The 21,307-nt window shown below is 37.2% G+C and overlaps 1 protein-coding gene across 1 annotated transcript in view; it reads right to left on the bottom strand.

The window, feature by feature from the left end:
• MALRD1 (MAM and LDL receptor class A domain containing 1) overlaps positions 1-21,307 on the bottom strand; it is a 553,710-nt gene that overhangs the window by 172,150 nt on the left and 360,253 nt on the right. Inside the window, exon 31 of the mRNA XM_019971898.2 lies at positions 11,467-11,628. Coding sequence (XP_019827457.2) covers positions 11,467-11,628 — 162 coding nt within the window. The remainder of the gene's footprint in view (positions 1-11,466; positions 11,629-21,307) is intronic.

Genomic DNA, 21,307 nt, shown 5'->3' with positions numbered 1-21,307 from the left:
CACACCATACAAGCTTTTTATTTAAAATGCTTGATACTTATTTTTTGTTCTTCTCTGCTACAATGTCAGCCACATGACATCAGAGATCCTTTCTTGACATATTCAACATATATTCCAAATAACTAGAACAGCTAACAAAAAATAAAAAAGACGGGAGCTCAACAACAATATGCTGTATGAATAATTGAAAAAAATTTTTTTCACCATGTCAGTGTATGATTTGACTCAGACGGTAAAGAATCTGCCCACAGTGTGGGAGACTTGGGGTTAATCCCTGGGTCAGGAAGATCCTCTGGAGAAGGGCTTGGCAACCCACTCCAGTATTCTTGCCTGGAGAATCCCATGGACAGAGGAGCCTGGCGTGCTATAATCCCTGGGGTCACAAAAAGTCGAACATGACTGAATGACTAACACACACACACAATGTATATAATTTTATTTATCTGTCACACATGTGTAGAAACTCTTCCATTTAGTCACATGCATTTCTTTTAAGATTTTTTGATGTGGACCATTTTTAAAGTCGTTATTGAATTTGTGACTATACTGCTTCTGTTTTATGTTTTGTTTTTTTGGCCCCAAGGCATGTGGGATCCTAGCTCCCTAACTAGGGATCCAACCTGCACCCCCTGCATTGGAAGGTGAAGCCCTAACCACTGGACCACCAGAGAAGTCCCCAGTTACATGTGTTTTTAAAGCAGTGGCTGAAGAATTACACAAATTACAAATGTTTTCCTTTAACACTCTTCTCAGACTTTAATGTGATGATGATGATAAAGAATAGTAGAAGTATATTAGTAGTAATTCACTCCCCTTGGAGTATCCCCCCAAATTCCCATAACATATAACATGTATTATGTAATAATAGTATTTAATAATACATAATACAAAAATTATGCATTATTATGTATAAAAATACACAATAAATTCCAATGTATTTTTTAAGGATCAGCTAAAATATGTACATATTTAAAAATCATATACCCTCAGAGCAGGAACTGGCAACCCACTCCAGTATTCTTGCCTGGAGAATTTCATGAGCAGAGGAGCCTGGTGGGTTACAGTCCATTGGGTCACAAAGAGTCGGACATGACTGAACGTCTAACACACACACCTTTGTTCTACAGCATTGTCTCTACCCTTGAGTAGCACGTGTCTTTATGAGAAATATGAAGGCTTGACTTATGATACACTTTCATATTTAAGGAGAAAAAGATGTATGTGTGAATGAGCCGATTTTACTGAAATGCCTGATATTTGTGAAATATCATGTCTTTAACCAGCCAACACTCATATTTAATCTATTTTTTCTTTATTTGTCTGTGGAGTGAGGAGCACAGAGTAACAGTGCAACCTTTCCAGGCAAATCCCAGCTCTTCCCTCTGATTCCTCCTTAGAGAGCCTGCAGGAACACCTCAGTCATTTTCTAGAGGTTGAGTGCAGCCACAATAAAACAAAACACACAGCTAAATTAAGCTAAATGATAACAATACATTCAGAGAAGGAACTTCATCTTTAATCTTACAAAAGAGTGTGTGAAGATTTACTGTCAAGTAGACTGACTAGAATTTTAATGGTTAAAATGAGCATGTGTTGGTACAGGTACAGCTGAATTCCACAAGCGTCACCATTGGCTTAGTCCCAGTATATGGATTAATGACTTATATTATTTGTCAGGGTATTTTGAGACTCCTTCCTTTAATTTTTTTAAGCAACATGTGATAGTATTACCTCACATTAAGAAATATACTATACAGAAAGATATAAAGATAATCGTGTAATCACTCTGAACCCTTCTCAGGGCCTTTCAAATGACTATGTGTCTAGTTTTGTGGGGCCATTTTGGTCTGTTACTGAGTTCTTTATGTTAGCCTACTGATCTCTGTATTTATACCTCTGCTAATACCACATTATCTTGAATACCATTGCTATCATTAAATCTTAAAATTGGATAAAGTAAAAAAAAAACCATATACCTTGAGTATCATTTGAAAATCTAATGAGATTATTTCAATTATTGCATTCATGTCTTCATTTCTACCTTGTGTATTTCTGAATATCAAATTCTTATTTCACGCTAGATATCATATTATCAGGGTTTTTTTCACTTAAGTTACATTCATATTTTGTGGGAAATATTTTTTAAATATCTTTGAGAAATTTCAAATTTATACTGAAGTATAAAAAAATAGCATAATGAAATCCCATCTACACAAAATCCAACTTCAACAGTTTCAACCCATGGTTAGTCTCGTTTCTTCTAAATTAACACTCATACCCTCACTACCACTAGACTATTTGAAAGTAACCCAGAATACCAAATTACATGTTTATATGTTAAATATAGGTCAGTATATATGTCTACCATATTAGGACTATCATATTTCATAAATATATTACACAAAGATGAGTTATACTTCATTACAATCAAATATTTAGACAGTAGGAAATATATTTTATATTTATGTTAATATGGATATAAGTATATTTATTGGAGCATAAATATATATATATACACACACATATATGTATAAATGGGAATATCTACATTCCCAATTTTTTCAGGAAACGATTATACTCCATTATAAATGGAGAAGGAGAACTGCTGTCTGCTTTCAAATCAAACTCATGTGCATCTGATTCACAGCTTTCATCGTAAGCACAGGACAAGTCGGGTGAGAAGGAACTCTTAAGGCTCAGTAGTAAAATAAACATCTTTCTAAAGAACAACAAGAACATATGACAAATTTCTACTGCACTGTTATCTCCTTCCTCTTTTTACGTAATTGTTCTCTTTGTACGCCCTTATCTTTCATGATATTGGTTGTTTTTAAATGCTTGGTGATGCTTGGCTATCTATTTCAACTTTTGAATGAAGATATCTATATATTATAGATATCAGGAAAGATATATAGATATATCTTAGTATATAGATATCAGGAAAGAATATTCACTGCTGTAACCAGAACTGTTTTTCCCACAGAGTTGTCCTTGGATTGGAAGAATAAAGAGCAGGTGCTGGACAGGTGGACTGGGCACAAAGATGCACAGATGTCCCTAGGATGGGACAGTATTTCTCAACCTGGGATACACATTAGACTCCAGGAAAGTTCTTAAAAATCTTGCTGCCCAGGTCACAGCATTGACTGATTTTGTCAGAATCTTTGCGGGTGGACCCAGGTATTAATATTTTGTTTAAACTCTCCAGGTGGTTCTAATATTCAACCAAGTTTGAGAACCATCGTCCTTGGTTGTGAGGTGAAGGGTTGGCAGACAGGCAGATTGCCTGTTTGATTTTCTTTTATTCCTAGGCAGAGTTATCTTTCTTTATTTCCTCCTGAAAACTTAGGGTATGGATCCTGTATAATCCCCAATATAACCCTGCTTCTTTTTCAGGATGTAATTAAATTATGATAATCATTTTGCAGGCAGATGCCTGGCTTTCCTTAGATGACATTTCGCTGATTTTATTCTGTGAGCAAAAGCTACTCTTGTGAGCAGTTGTGTTTGGAAACCACGGTCCTGGGAAGGAAATACAAAAGGTGGTGCCAAGTTCCAATTCAACCAGGTGTTCTGCGTGCTGTTTCTCAGGGACTTTGAAGAATTCTTCACAACCTTTCCTGGTATTTGTATTAGTCAGCTCAGGCTGTGATAAATACCACAGACTGTGTGCTTCAACCACTGAAAGTCATCTCCTCACTGTTATAGAGTCTCAAAGTCCAAAATCCAGGTGCTGGCAGGGTTGGTTTCTCCTGAGGCCTTTCTCCATGGCCTGAAGACAGCCAACTCCATTGTGAATTCTTGCAGGGCCTTTCCCCTGGGTAAGTGCCTCCTGGTGTGTCTTCCTCTTCTTATAAGGACATAAGTTCTTTGGATGCTGCTGCTGCTGCTGCTGCTGCTGCTGCTGCTGCTAAGTTGCTTCAGTTGTGTCTGACTCTGTGCGACCCCATAGATGGCAGCCCACCAGGCTCCCCCATCCCTGAGATTCTCCAGGCAAGAACACTGGAGTGGGTTGCCATTTCCTTCTCCAATGCATGAAAGTGAAAAGTGAAAGTGAGGTTGCTCAGTCGTGTCCGACTCTTAGCGACCACATGGACTGCAGCCAACCAGGCTCCTCCGCCCATGGGATTTTCCGGGCAACAGTACTGGAGTGGGTTGCCATTGCCTTCTCCGGTTCTTTAGATGAAGGTCCCCCAATTCATGACATCACTTAACCTTTCAATTTCTTGAAAGGCCTTGTCTCCAATGCAGTCACATTGGGAGTGAAGGCTTCAACATCTGAATTTTGAAGTGGGGGGCACCATTCTGTCCAGGACAGTACTTTTGACTTTAATCTGAGAATATCTGTATAGTTTCCTTGGGAAGATCTACAGGGAACCATGTTCCCCTGGGCTGAGATTTATGCTGTTTTCACTTCACCCATTCTGATCCCATCTGTTTTTTTATTCCCTTCTGGAATATCTCAAACATTTCTGGTCGAAAGATGGGAATTTTCTAAAATGTGTGAAAAGTACAGTTATTATCTCTTTCTACATGTGTGTGTAGGTGTGCATGAGTGTGTGTGGATAAGATCAAAGTGAGTGGTCTGATGAACATGTGAGCGAGGGCTGGCTTTTGTATATAACACACCATTTCCCTGACCGAGCCTCAACTCTCCCTGCTCTATCAGAGACCACGGTGAGATGGCGACATAACTCATAAGAAAGAAAAGGTTAAGCGGCCCCAAATAAGGCCATTCAGAAGATTCAGGCAAAGCTGTACCTAAGGATAAAGCAAGACAGTGAAGGAAACAGCTTGGATGAAGCTCCAAACACCAGGGGTTCTGTTCTGAAGTGGGTGCTCAGTACACAGACTCAGAGAAGACCTTCAGCTCCTCTTGTTCTTCATCTCTGATGCAGGAATAATAATAGTATCTGTCCTGTCTGCCCAACAGGAAATACAGCTATCACCATCAAGCCTGTAGGGCTCTGTCAACTAACTACCAAGTTAAGTTCTGTTTGTTGAACACTTAAGGCTTTAAATTACTAACATACGCATTAGAGTGTTAGTATCACTAAGATTTTTTGCAGCTTTACTTTTTGACCTTGGGCTGTGAGTAGAGAATTGCACAACAGTAAGTGTGTGGATCATATAAGGAAATACACTCCATTTCAGTTATCTTCCAAACATTCACTTAATTCGGTTTCCAACACATTGTGTGTGGTATTTAGAAGGCACTCAGGAAAACTACACTGCATTCTTTAATCCTAAAAATTTGTAAAATACAGACAAACATAAATCTAGGTCACATGAGGCCTACATAAATACTCATTAAGGTCTATTCAATTATAAATTCTGGAAAGAATATAAAAATAGCAAAAGATGTGACTTTGGTATACCCTATCAGAGTTTATACTCTAATTGTAGAGAGAGTTGATTTATTATAACATTAAAAAGAAAATAAAGTTATGAGGGAAGGGAAAAAAGAGACAGCAGCCTTCTGCATTTTGCCTCTGTTAATTTATGTCATGCAAATGTCATTCTTGCCATTAAAACTCGTATATACTCAGTCCAAACACTATTCATGTGCAGACTGGAGAGTAGATTAATGCTTGCAGTTTCTCTCTACAACTTTGGTGATGGCCCCAAAAAGACTCATAAAGAGGCCTGTGATGGACATTGAGAATGCCCTCCTTATGTATCTAATTCTTCATCTTGGTAACAACAAGTGAAAAGATCCATAAACGCAGCTTTAATTAACAGCAAGGTTGTGATACTTCGAAAAAGACCGTGGGTTCTTTGAATCTGTTGGCCTTCTCATAAAGAATTTTGTTTTTCCCAGAGGGTCAACATTAATTAATGTCCTTACAATCTATTTAGCAGCCCATTGTCTCAGTGATGCCTAAACAAGTTGAGTGAGCTGTAGTGGTGTAGCCTGGGTGATATAATCAGGCCACTTTGAAAAGAGCACTCCGTAAAAATAAACTGTCTCGCACAGTAATTAACAGGGAGGATAATAAAGTATTCTGTCCACATGATTTCTTTTCCTTATCTGTGAACAACATGACTTGTATACCATATTGCATAAAGAACCAGACGGAAGACTTTTCATGTGGTCTTTAATGAACTCACACTAGCTATAAAAGTTAAAAAAAAAAAAAGAAAATAAAAATAACCATTAATATTCTTTAAATTACATTAAAAAGGATCAATAGATCACTCATGTTTGTCTTTTGGGACAATGCATGGAAGCTTTCTCATGTCCATTGATTATACTTCTTTTTCTCTAAACTATTATATTGTGCTATATTTCCTAAAGGAAATCAGTCCTGAATATTCATTGGGAGGACTTATGCTGAAACTGAAACTCCAATACTTTAGCCACCTGATGCAAAGCACTGACTCCTTGGAAAAGACCCTGATGCTGGGAAAGATTGAAGGCAGGAGGAAAAGGGGATGAAAGAGGATGAGATGGTTGAAGGGCATCACCAACTTGATGGACATGAATCTGAGCAAGCTCTGGGAGTCAATGATGGACAGGGAAGCCTGCATGCTGCAGTCCATGGAGTCACAAAGAGTTGGACACAACTGAGCAACTGAACTGATTATATTATATTGTATTATATATTATATTATAGGTTAACTATTATATTTCTTCTTGTTGTTTATTTGCTAAGTGTTGTTTGACTCATTTGCAATCCCATGGATTGTAGCCCACTAGGCTCTTCTGTTTGTGGGATTTCCCATGCAAGAATACTGGACTGGGTGGCTATTTCCTACTCCAAGGGATCTTCCCAATCCAGGGATCAAAGCTCATCTCCTGTACTGGCAGGTGGTTTCCTTATTACTCAGCCACCAGGGTAGCCCATTATACTTTTACATTTTCCCTAAACTGAGCCTACAATAATTTGTCCCACTAGTAATATTATACAAGCAGACATGCTCTGTAGTTTTCAAATACTGTCTTAAGATGAGGAAAGACTGCTACAGACGTTATCTAAAGAACTCATGGGCATTAGTTACCTAAATGTTACTCTCTGGATCTTGTGTGAAGTCGCTCAGTAGTGTCTGACTCTTTGCAACCCAGTGAACTGTAGCCTATCAGGCTCCTCCGGCCATGGGATTTTCCAGACAAGAGTACTGGGGTGGGTTGCCATTTCCTTCTCCAGGGGATCTTCCCAACTCAGGGATCAAACCCAGGTCTCCCACATTGTAGGCAGACGTTTTACTGTCTGAGCCACCAGGGAAGTCCCCTCTGGATCTTAGTAGCAAATAAATATCAGTTTATTTCTCTTAATTTCTCAAGGAAGAGAAACTAATATTTATCCTCAGAGACTATCAGAAAAGGTTAAAAGAAAAAAGTTCCATCTAAATGCATATTGACTGTTGTGATGTTTGTTATACTGAAAATGTTAGGAAATAATTTAAGAATCTACTGTTAGATAATTTTATAAATCATGATATACATATCCACAAGTAGAATACTATGATATAATTACAATTATGTTATTAAATGTACTGCATAAGATAAATTTGTTCACAGTATGGTTTTTTTAAAATTACTTTATTTTTGTTGGCCAATGTGTACATTAAGAAAGAATGGCAGGAGACACAGATATGAAGCTTAAAAGTAGTTACACTACTCTATTGGAATGACTAGAGTTTTCTTTTTTCTGCTTATTTAAAATGTTTTAGAAAAAAAATGTATTTCCAGTCATGTAAAATTCAAGAAAAGAATTCTTGAAGAAAAAATTTTAAATATTAAGGATGAAATGCATTAGTTTAGGTTTTTTTAAGAAGTAAAACTTAAAAATATCCACCACATTTTCCACAAACATATAATTGGGCTGCTATCATGTATACTGGCATTTCTTTTGAGGTGTCATTCCTGGTTTCAATTATTCTTCTTGTTTTTGGATTTATTTCTCCTCTCCTCTCCTCCAACTCTGTCACCCATTTACATAATTCATGTTAATAAACGAATGTATATCCCTTCTCATCTTCTTTTCCATGTTCACAGTGTTATTCTAGAAATGTTTACATTTGGAGTTAAATGTATGCACAGATAAGAGGGCGGCAGTCATTGTTGTTTTAGGAATATTAGATCACTTCGCATGATCATTTTGCATGCTATCTCCTTTAAGAGTATCTTTTGGAAATCCTTACAAGTCTAGTGTATGGCACTACGTTCTTTTCAGTGGCTGCGTGATATTGTGCACTGTGGATTGAATCAATTACCTCGGCTATTCCTCTAGATTTTTGACAAGGGACGATTTTGGCCCCTTGGTGGTAGTTGTCAATTTCTAAAGATATTTTGAGCTTTCAACACTGGAGAGAGGAGTGATGCTGGTATTAGCTGGAAGAGGCCAGGGATACTGCCAAACATCACGGAGTGTACAGGGAAGCTCCACCGCAATTAACTAGATTGCCAAAACACTCGCCAGGCATACTCTGACCTCATCGTGTTTGGCACTGGCTATTCTTCAGGCTAGAACACCCTCTCCTTTGGTCCCTACCTGTATCACTCTCTCTCGCTTCTGTCAAGTCATTTTTCAAATGGCATTTTCTCAATGCAGCCTATTTTGACCAGCTTATTTAAATTACAACCCTCCCCCAATCCATCCACTAGCCTTCAGGAACCTACTTCCTCTCTTCTTTCTTTCTCTAACTGACCATATAACTTTTTTACTTATATGTTTATTTATTATTGTTTCCCCTTTCTAGAATACAAACTCCACTGTGGTGATGATTTTTGTCTGTTTCATCCTCTTAATGTTTCCCCAGGTCCTAGAATGGTGCTTGGCATTTAATAAATGGATAAATAAATGAACAAGTGAATGATTAATGATTGTATGAATGATGCATACTCATGTTGAAAGTGAAAGCCACTCAGCTGTATTTGACTCTTTGTGATCCCATGGACTGTAGTCCACCAGGCTCCTCGATCCATGGAATACTCCAGGTAAGAGTACTGGAGTGGGCAGCATTCCGTTCTCCAGAGGATCTTCCCAAACCAGGGATGGAACGCTGGTCTCTGGCATGAAGATTTTTTACCATCTGGACCACCAGGGAAGCCCCATGTTCATGTTACTTCCCATTTTTTCAACCTCAAACAATGTTGAAGTAAATATCCTTACATACATATGCTTACATAATGGTCTTTATATTTCTACATGGACAGAATGCTTCCCCAAATGGAAAACTTCCCACAACCATGAATGAGCGTCTTTCCCCCTCTTTCCCCAATTCCATCACTCAGTCATCTGTGAGTAGCTTCTGAAAATCCTTTCCCATCTTATTAATTTGCATTTTTCTGATGAGTTGCAAACTTGTGCATCATTTAATATATTTGTTGATTATTTGAATTTGTTCATCTGTGAATTGGTTATGCAAATCTTCCCTTGTTAAAACTGCCATTTCTAATAAGTCTATAAGAGTTACCTACCTATGTACTTGCAATATGTAAAGAAAAGAATTTTTAAATCTATTATATGCCTGTTGATTTTGTTTATGAAATTTTTAGACCATAATTATAATTTTATATCTTTAAATACATGTGGTTTATTTATTGTAGCTTTTGGAAGGTAGATAGTTCTTTAAATTGCATACAGCTTACCCTATGTTTTCTTGCAAGAATTTTATTATTTTAACTTGTTATATTTATATCATTAATCCATTTAGAATATATGGCTGTATATGAAATATTCAGAAGAAAAACTAGAATTTCATTTAATTTCCTTCCATGCAGATAACTAGCCATGCCAACATCACACTAAATAATACATCTTTTTCCCAGTGAATTAACCTTTGTTATATACTAAACTCTTCTAATTATTTACCCAAATGCCTTAATTCTCTATCCTGTTCCACTATCCCATCACCTGGTATATACTAATCTCATCTGTTTTTTAAGGAAATAAAAACTTGATGAAAGGCAGAGGAAATACAACTTGACAGGTCAAAAGGAATAGAAATATTCAACCTGAGGCTGAATTAGGAAATAGCTTTAAACAAAAACGCACATCCAAGCTGTAATTGAAATCATGATATTTTCAATCTGCCTGGAATATATAAATAACAAAAATACTGTTCTCATTTATTGGACATAGAATGGCTGAGCCAATCTTGAACACCCTTTCTATGAAAAATTATTTTAATTCCATGTAATCTTGTTCTTTTTCATTGAGCCTATGCTTCAATTATTTTGGGGAATGTTGTATTAATTAGAGTTCTCCAGAGAAACATAGCCAACAGGATATGTGTAAACATAGAAAGGCATTTATTAAAGTAACTGGCTCATGTAATTATGGAGGCTGGCAAGCCCCATATTTGCAGAAAGAAAGCCAACAGGGCAGTGGAAGTCCAAAGGCAGTCTGTTGGTGAGTTATCTTTTGCTCAGAGAGGCTGGTCTTTTTTGTTCTATTCAGGTGTTCAACTGATTGGGTGAGGCCCACCCACTATATGGGGTGTAATCTGCTCCAAGTTCACCAATTTAAATGTTAACCTCATCCCAAAATACCCTCCAAGATGATACATAAAATTAATCATCACAATAGTTAAGATGATTTTTTTTTACCTCAAAGAAAAGCTAGATTTTATCCCTAAGAATAGTTTTGTCCCTAAGAAAATTTATCACTGAAAAAAGTTATTTTTAATTCCTAAGAAAGTTTGACTCCTAAGAAAAGAAAAGTGTTAAGCATCAGGCAAAATTTCACGTTAAAAGCAAACAAGAATACAAGTTTACTTCCTGACTCTATCACTTGTAAAATCATTTCAGATCACCTCATTCTCATACCACCGGCAGGAAGCAAAACTTGTTGAGTTCATTGATGCTTATTCCTTCTATCATCACTTACCTTTTAAATCACTGCCTCTGCACTTTAGAAGGTCTGGAATGAAGCTGATGGCCATCTTGCTATCACTGTGGTAGCATGCCAACTACATTCTTTTGTCTACTGCATGCATTAATTTGAACATCCCCTACTTGTCCTTGCACCAATTAAGAAATTTTAAGGCCATCTTTATTGCTGTTATTTAGTTGCTAATTCGTGTCTGACTCTTTTTGCAATCCCATGGATTGTAGCCCAACAGGCTCCACTCTCCATGGGACTTCCCAGGCAAGAATACTGGAGTGGGTTGTCATTTCCTTCTCTAGGGGATCTTCAAAACCCAGGGATTGAACCCATATCTTCAGCATTGGTAGGTGGATTCTTTACCATTGAGCCACCAGAGAAGCCCTGGGCCTTTAGGGTACCATAAGTAAAATCTGAGTTTCTTAAAATATGAGTCATGGATTTCTTTGTTGTAGCAATATCAGTTCTACATCTGTTAAATAATTCAGGGGATAACCGGAAGGAACTAACTCTCTTTTCATAAAGGGTACTGAGTTCTATCTCCACAAAGACACAAGGAAGGCACTCTGATGTTCAGTTAAAGCAGATTACCACCCAGTGGACTCTTTGGCCTGGCTATCTCTCCTAGATTTACCTGGTGTGTGATCAGGGTCTGGACTCAATGCTTCTGTAGGAATTCCACTGCCAATGGCCCAATCCAAGTCATCTTGAGAATCTTGAGTAAGATGGCAAGTTGTGGTCCAGTTTCCTGAAGTTGTTTCAAAACTGCAGCTTCCTGCTGTGCCTGTATATTGGCCTAAGGAAACAAAAATATTAATGGAGTGTTCTGGAAATGTATGTCACACTTGATATTACACTTCATTTGTGATGGTTTAAAATTATTATGTGCATATTATATTATTTAAAAATTTAAAGAATCATGGCATTTGTGTTCATTGGATATATCAGTTGTACACTGAAGGTTTTTTTTTTATCACAGAATCTAGAAGTGCATGAATACTGTCATTTAGCCGATAAGGATTTACATGAATTGACTAGTAACATTTAAAATGATAGATAAAACTGTATCTATACATGAAGAATGAATATAACATTATGATAGTGCAGATAATTCAGGTCAAATAATTCAATATTTCCAGTTGTCTGGATGATTAATTTAGTCCCTCTGTCCACTGTAGTGCTTGAACAGCAAGGACCATTAGAGAGGAAAAGTCAATAATTAAAGAAAAGTTGCCTTTGGGAGAAGTAGTAAACAATGCAGGATGCAAACCCTCTCTGCTACCATACCCATCATCCACATAAACATTTAAGAGCCAGTCACTAAATAATGAAAGAAGTTCTCTTCTAAAAGTGTTGACTGATAACTCATTAAAATATTAAGTTGTTCACAATGACAAAAATTACTAGATAATAACTGCTTGTCTACTAGTCATCTGTGAAAAGTGCCATCATAACACCCTGATATCTGCTTTCATTTTTCTTTAATTTTCTTTTTGTATAGCAGTTATTATTTTTGAACATTCACTGTAAAAGCTGTGTTACAGAGACAGAATGAATTATTGGATGGTTTAATCAGTATGAATCAACTGAGATTGTCATTGACTATTTTTGCTTTTTTGAAAGATGAAATTTGTATTATTTTAACACTTCTTCTCCAGGTGGTTTCTCATTCCAAACTTTTTCTTAACATAAAACTATTATGAGCATGTATAGATACATTGTCACAAGAAAACTTGCTGTTAACATGGATGCCAGACATTAGGTATTCAAAGCTTTACTATTTTTATAGAAACCTTTCTGAATCTCTGAGAGTATTTTCATAAAATATCAGCCTTTTACTTCTCTGGCATGATTGCATCTTATTTCTATAAACTAGAATCATTTTTAATTATGTACATTTCTTTCATTCATTCTCCATGACTTATGATCCATTGGTTTTTACATGTTTATTTATGGGCTCTGTATATCCTTTTTATGTTTACATGCCAGGATTATGTGATATAAATAGATCTATATCATACTTACGCAATATGGATAAAAGTGAGGAATTTGTTTCTCCAAGTGTTTAGCTAACCAACTGCAAACATCCAGAATCTCCCAAGGTTACAGAAAAGACAGCCATTGTGTGTTTATTAGAATGAAGTCACATACAGGTTCTACTGTATTTCTGTAACAGTAATTATTCTACATCCTTTTTTTATTCTCTGTGATCACCCTTGCCCTAATTCTTCTACTCTATTTAATATTAAACTTCTTATTTGACTCTCAAGATATCTACATAATCAGGATTTATTCTGTTACATTTCAGCTTCTCTAACTCAAATTACGTCACTTTTACTTTTCCGTTTTCTAGGGCTAATCTTGCTAATCAACTGTTTACCAAGCACTGCTATTAGCATTCCAAGGCTTCATTTATTTCAAGGTTACACAAAGTTTCCACATCTCTCAAACACACATTCTCTACTAATTCCTTTCTCACCTTGCAGAGGTAGCTAGGGTGCACCTCATGTTAAAAAAAAAAAAATCACATAAAATTTGAAAGTCTCACTGTGTATACCTTCATTCATTCTTTCCCATGGCTTTCATACTTTTGTGCAAATGATCTACAAATCCACAGACACAATAAAATGCAGGTGTTTTTCTACAAATGTTTGTTGAATATTCTACTTGGAATATGCAATTGTCATCTCAAAGCCAACAATCCTAAAATGAACTCATCATTGATCCCTCCAAATGGGTTCTTCTCTGAGATTGATTTATATCATAGTATGAATCTTCTCTTTCTAAAGATTCAAACTTTGAAGTTATCTTTTGATTTTGCATTCTTATTTACATATCTAATCTACCAACATCTGTGTAATCTCCCTTCAAGAATTTGTTTAATTCACTCCTCTTTTGCAGCCCCATAGTCCCTGTTCTAGTTCCATCGGTTTAAGCTGCCGAGTTAAGAAGCCTCTTTCTTTACTGTAACCTTCATTCTATCAACCTTATAAACTCAAACTCCATCAATCATTTTTCAGACTTCTGTTATTTCTCTTGCTCAAAATATTCAGGTGTTCACATTATTTGAAAATGCCCTCAAGACTTCTAGTCCTGAGTACAATAACCTTTCTGTTGATGCAATTTTTTTAAGGCTGAAATCTCTCTTGTCTTCAAACTGTCTCTACAAATTTTTCAGTAAATTATCTTGAATACAATTGACATTTTTTTCAACTTTTATGTTAAGCTACTCTCATTTTTTGCATATTTTCTCTAGCAATTGGCTGCTACTTGTCAGTCCTTCCTTTTCTCTCTTGTTCAGGACATAACTGCAATTTTATTAAGAGTGAAGAACTGAAGTTTTATGAAGAGTGTCTGAAGAGTCAAAAGTGTCTAAAGAGTCAAACAGCTGCTATCATAGCTCCAGAGGTGTCTCACAGTTTATCTAAGCAATCATGATGCAATGTTCAAATTTCCCTTGTCTTCACTGGTTTAAGACAGTCTTGGGATACATTTCTGACAATGAGACTTACTAGGAAAAAGACACCTAGGAAAATGTTTCTTTATTTTTAAAAACAAGTCAAAAGGAAGAAAATCTATCTGTCCTTTCTCAGGATATCATTGCAAAGACGTGTAAGGGGAGCTGACTTTATAAGACCATTCATTATCTGAAGAAGGCAGAACTTAAAGAATTATGGAGGGCATATAGTTCTATAGTTTTGATGACAAAAGCTACTAAATTAACCAACTCTAAATTGCTTTTGGACTTCTTGCCATTTGAGAAAATACATTTTCCTTATTGTCTGTATAAGAGATGCATTTAGTTTCAAGTACTGAAAGCCCAAATAATAGCGTAAATAGACAAGAATTGATTTATCTCAATTAACAATAGGTCAGGAAGGTGTGAGTATAAGGTTGGCATCCTGTTGTTGTTCAGTCACTAAGTCACATCTGACTCTTTGTGACCCCATGAACAGCAGCACACTAGGCTCTCCTGCCCTTCACTTATCTCCCAGTGTTCGCTTAAACTCATGTCCATTGAGTCGGTGATGCTATGTAACCATCTTATCCTCTGCTGCCCCCTTTCCTTTTGCCGTCAGTCTCTCCCAGGATCAGGCCTTTTCCAATGAGTAAGCTCTTTGCATCAGGTGGCCAAAGTATTGGGGCACTATGGTTGTAGTTCCAACGCCAGGGTGAAGCACACATTTTCCATCCTTCCTTACTGTCATCTTGTCATCCTCATGCTCCTTCACGGTTGCAAGATGCTGCTGTACTTCCCAGAGCCACAGATATTCACGGCATTGAAAGCAATGCGAAGAGGAAAGAAGAGAAAAGCTTTTTGCCCATTCTGTCGCTTTTTATTTTTGAAAGTGATACTTTCTCCCAGTTCCCATGTATATCTCATGGGCCTCTAGTGGCTACAAAGAAGCTGCAGAAGATAGTATCTGTGGCTGGTTATAACGCTGCCCCAAGTAAAACTGGAGTTCTGTTTTTTAACAAAAACATGGATAGGCAAGTAGCAGGGATTGCTCTGCAGTCTAAACCTGTCAAGTTTCAAATTTCTCTACAAGTGTATTAATTTACCTTAATTGCTCCATTCCATCTAGCAAAAATACTTTTCCTTGAAAGTCCAACCTAGGTCCTATCTTTCTCTTTCCACATCATGTCAGTTCTCGGGTAGTGGGGGTGTTTTACAACAGTAATTATAGTTGTTACTATTTAAATACTTAGCAACTTATTACTTCCTGGTTTTGCATTGTCACCCTAATTGTTATTTACCACTGCAGCCTGGTGTGCTACAGTCCTTGGGGTTGCAGAGTCAAATACAACTCAGTGACCTGAACAATAATAATCACTGAATTATTATAAACATTTCCAGGTGATTAGGTATTATTATTAACTGCATCACATAAACCATAATGATTGCACACTAATTATTGAATGATAGATGATATGAACAATTTGAAATATTTCTTGATGATTAATACATATCAATATTTTTGAAATGGCTATGGCTTTAGAAAAAATAATTTCCAAATTGTGAACTTTGTCATGATTCCTTGAATGGCTTCAAAGCATTACTAACACTCTTAAACAACTGGCATTTTTCCATTGGTACAATATTCAGCCATATGGTTGAATGGTCAGTACAAACATTAATCACCTCACTTATATTAAAGAGATGGCTCCATCATTAATTATTGTTAATTCTCACATCCATGTAGCCACCTGATTTTGCAACACCAAAATATATAACATGGGCTGCTCTGGTGGTTCACTTGGTAACGAGTCTGCTTGTAAGGCGGAAGAACCAGGTTCTACCCCTGGATAGGGAAGATCCCCTGAAGAAGGGCATGGCAATTCACTCAAGTATTCCTGCCTGGAGAAATTCATGGACAGAGGGGCCTGGTTGGCTACAGTCCTTGGGATCACAAAGAGCTGGACACGACTAGAATGACTAACACAACAATATATAACATAGAACTATTAAATAATTTCTCCTCATTGTGACATGACTTCTTGGAAAGTTGCATTCAAAAGAATTTTGGAGAGTCTGGGTACAGTGGGAAAGACTGTTGATAATGATGCTCATCACTGTAAAAGACAGGAGAGAAAGTAGCCCTCCCATTCTCTGCCTCCCTAGCCTAGAATATGAAGCACTCTTAACACATGTTTCAGGTAATATCTTCCTTCCACACACACACAAAAAAAGGACATCTTTTCTAATGTAACTGTTTCTTTTAAAAAGAATTGTTCTCCTTTCCTATCAACTATGCATTTTTGCAACAAGAGGTAGAGATGCAAAAGAAAAATTCATCTTTGCTCATAACCTACAGTCAAAATTTAGTCATAAGGAATAGCTGCATTTATTGTCTGCTGAGTATAAGGGATATGTAAATAAGGTATTCACAATGACTGACAAATTTCAAGAGAATATAAAAACAACAGTACAAAAGAAGCTAACATTAATCTTCAAAGACTGAACAAATATATCCTTTACATTATTTCATTTAATTCTCAAAGCACTCTGGATGCTATTATATCTTCTGTATAGATAAGAAAAGTGAGTCTCTAAGAATTTAAATAATTGCCCAAGAAATGATGCTCAAAGTAAAAACGAAGACTTCAGTTTAATAATCTCAAAGGTCAATTCTTTCCTTATTTCTTCAAAGGTCACTTTGAAAATGTTCCATTATCCACAGTAGATTCTCTGCCTGCAGGAATCCAGTGCTGATGTCTCTGCTACATCCAAAAGATCAGCAATATAAAATACTGAGGGAGTCAATCTGAAGCATCAGTGTTAGTTGCTCAGTCGTGTCCGACTCTTTGTGACCCCATGGACTGTAGCCTACCAGGCTCATCTGTCCAAGGTATTCTCCAGGCAAGAATACTGGACTGAGTTGCCATGCCCTTCTTCAGGGGATCTTCCCAACCTAGGGATTGAACTCGGGTCTCCTGCATTGCAGGCAGATTCTCTACCGTGTGAGCCACAGGGAAGCCTTTGCAGAATCAATAAAGTCACCTGAATATCCTTGTGTGCTTTGCAATGTTCCTCTTGGATACGAACAAAATCTATCAAGATGTTTTAAGAAAAGTACTATTCACTTCTCAACATATTGCTTTTAGTTTAATGAATTCAAATATTTCCTGCTGCTGTCCATCAAAGTCATGGGTAACACTAACAGACATGGTATGTAACGGACTTCAGTTTTTGAACATCAAAAATGCCTCTGTGTGTTTTACATCAGTACCTCAAACAGCTGTGGGAAAGATAAAAATCATGTAAGGTTCTCTGAGAGGAAAAATAAATGAAACAAAAAAGCATAGGCAGCATTCACACCTGAAAAACTTTCTACTTGAAACTCTTTCTCATGTTTTAAAGTCTATTTTTATAATTCATCTACAGATGTACACACGCACACACATCATTCTTCATATGTACCCCCCAAATAACTGGTGGTAACTTTATTCCTGACAGTACCTGTTACATATAAAGAAAATAACCTAGGGATATTTTCATTTACAAACTTTTTAAAAAGCAAAGAACTTCATACTTTAATACATTTTCACCTCTAATTGTTTTTCCACAGTAGAAAGTCAATTTCTGAAACCTAATACAATGTCTTATTAATTTTCATATACCCAATATGTGAACCATGAACTTCCAAATGTTCAAGCTGGTTTTAGAAAAGGCAGAGGAACCAGAGATCAAATTGCCAACATCCGCTGGATCATTGGAAAAGCAAGAGAGTTTCAGAAAAACAACTATTTCTGCTTTATTGACTATGCCAAAGCCTTTGACTTTGGCATCATAGTAAACTGTGGATCACAGTAAACTGTGGAAAATTCTGAAAGAGATGGCAATACCAGACCACCTGACCTGCCTCTTGAGAAACCTGTATGCAGGTCAAGAAACAACAGTTAGAACTGGACATGGAACAACAGACTGGTTCCAAATAGGAAAAGGAGTATGTCAAGGCTATATATTGTCACCCTGCTTATTTAACTTCTACGCAGAGTACATCATGAGAAACACTGGGCTGGAGGAAGCACAAGCTGGAATCAAGATTGCCGGGAGAAATATCAATAACCTCAGACATGCAGATAACACCACCCTTATGGCAGAAAGTGAAGAAGAACTAAAGAGCCTCTTGATGAAAGTGAAAGAGGAGAGTCAAAAAGTTGGCTTAAAGCTCAACATTCAGAAAATGAAGATCATGGCATCTGGTCCCATCACTTCATGGGAAATAGATGGGGAAACAGTGGAAACAGTGGCTGATTTTATTTTGGGGGCTCCAAAATCACTGCAGATGGTGACTGCAGCCATGAAATTAAAAGATGCTTACTCCTTAGAAGGAAATTTATGACCAACCTAGACAGCATATTAAAAAGCAGAGACATTACTCTGCCAACAAAGTAGCCATCTAGTCAAGGCTATGGTTTTTCCATTAGTCATGTATGGGTGTGAGAGTTGGACTATAAAGAAAGCCGAGTGCTGAAGAATTCATGCTTTTGAACTGTAGTGTTGGAGAAGACTCTTGAGAGTCCCTTGGACTGCAAGGAGATCCAACCAGACCATCCTAAAGGAAATCAGTCCTGGGTGTTCATTGGAAGGACTGATGTTGAAGCTCAAACTGCAATACTTTGGCCACCTGATGTGAAGAACTGATTCATTTGAAAAGACCCTGATGCTGGCAAAGATTGAAAGCAGGAGGAGAAGGGGACGACAGAGGATGAAATGGTTGGATGGCATCACCAACTCAGTGGACATGAGTTTGAGTAAACTCTGGGAGTTGGTGATGGACAGGGAGGCCTGGCGTGCTGCAGTCCATGGGGTCACAAAGAGTTGGACACGACTGGGCAACTGAACTGAACTGAAGTGTTTAGAAGGTGGTTCTTAATCCAATTTAGGAATAGGAATAAATGGAAGAGTTTAATTTTTATATAAACATTTTCAATATATATTTTTACATGAGAGAAAGATAATTTACTATCTGTAATAAATTGTCTATATGCATGTAACAGCTGTCCCTCTTGGCCCATTGGATATGTACATCACTAGCACCATGTTCTTAATATTTTTCCTTTAGAACCTTCTTAAACTTTGCCAAGTTTTTAATGTTTTTACTGGTGATTATTTAAGCTCTACTTGTCATATCTTGTGGGGAAAATGGTGATTTCAAAATGCTTCAGAGCACTGTTTAAGAACTCCATTGAAATCAATTCCTTACAGTCTATGTAAAATATACATATATGTGTGTGTGTATATATATATATTTGATTCATGTAAAAGAAGCTAAAAATAATACTAGGAACTATTAGTTAATATATTATAAATTTCATTAGAGAAAATATGCATTATAGAGGAAAAAATATTTTATAAAATTAAGATTATATATTGTAGTATTAGTAGTACAGTTTTTAAAAGTACCAACCATTTATACTTTTTTATGTGTGATTTAAAATGAAAAGATGGGGTGAATGTTGACAATAATATGCTAACTAAAATAGCCATTCACAAAAGGACGAATACTGTGATTCCACTTACATGAGGTACCTAAAGTCATCAAATGAATAGAAAAAAATTAGAAGGGTGGTGGTTGGGGGCTGAGAGTTAGGGAGAAGGAAGGGCTATTGCTTAATTGGCATAGAGTTTTAGTTTTTCAAGATAAAAAAAGTTCTGGTTATAGGTGGTGATGTTGGCTGCACAGCAATGCAAATATACTTACTGCCCCTGAACCGTAACATTGAAAGGCAAGAGTAGTACATTTTATTGCACATATATTTCACCACAATTTAAAAAAAATAATGGATGCAAAAAGGAGAAATGAACACTGCAGAAGCATTGTCACTGTACTATCCTGAAAACAATACTGAGCTAAAAATAACAAACACTTATTCACGGCTTGAGTATTACTCCTTCCCAGTGCATGTGTGATGTTTTCCCATTGAGAAGTGGAGTCTACGCTCTTCCTCCGTTTAAATCTAGTCTAGACATTGTTATCTGCATGATCATTAGGAAGAGTCAGGAGGGACATTCTGAAACTTCGAAGGTGAAATCATAAATACACTTGCTATTTTTCCACAGACTCTTGCAATGCTTGCTCTTGGAACATTCACAAGTGTGAATGAAAAATGTTGCCTGCCCTGTCAGTAAACAAAGGATGTTGTAGTGATTAGCCACTATCCCGTCCCCCACAGTGAGCCCTGATGGACTCAGGGTAGAAACAGCAGAATGCCTGCCATCAAGCCCTCAGCCACTGCAGCCACCACAACAGTGTAGCCTGAGGGGACTCAGGGTGGGAAAAACCAGGGTGCCACCCTAGATAGCTGAGATGGATATCAAAAGAATGATTTCAATGAGCCCACAGTCTTGCATCTTCCCACACACAGAAAAGCACTAAGTTCCTCAAGATATCTGGTTTTCTTTAATTAACAGTAATCTTTTGATGCCTGGACTACCTGCTCTTTGTTGCAAAATTCCTATATAATCTGGCTCTTTCTGGACCTCTTGGGAACACTCCCTCAGAGCTATCTGAGAGGCTGTCTTGTAGGCTTGAGTCCTCCAAGTAGTAGTAGCAGTAGTAGCAGCATTTAGTAGTAACAGTAGTAGTGGTGGTGTTGTCAGTCATACAGCTGTGTTTGACTCTGTGTGGCCCTATGGACTGTAGCCCACCAGGCTCCTCCGTCCATGGGATTCTCCAATCAAGAATACCGGAGAGGGTTGCCATTCCCTTCTCCAGGGGATCTTTCTGACCCGGGGATAGAACCCTGGTCTCTCGCATTGCAGGCAGATTCTTTACCATCTGAGTCACCAGAGTCCTCCAAAGAAAACACAATTTTCAACTTTCATGCTGAGCACTCATTTTTTCAGTCAATACATGGTAAAGGCCAACCCCATGAAAGATGTCTGACTAACCTGTGATAGTCCAAGCCATACCAATTGCCCTAGAGGTTGAGTCCATGCTGATCCATACAGAGAAACCAAAGAGCAC

Source organism: Bos indicus, chromosome 13 (genome assembly GCF_029378745.1).
Source record: "Bos indicus isolate NIAB-ARS_2022 breed Sahiwal x Tharparkar chromosome 13, NIAB-ARS_B.indTharparkar_mat_pri_1.0, whole genome shotgun sequence".
Classification (NCBI taxonomy): domain Eukaryota; kingdom Metazoa; phylum Chordata; class Mammalia; order Artiodactyla; family Bovidae; genus Bos; species Bos indicus.
This window is presented reverse-complemented; position numbering and strand designations above follow the sequence as displayed.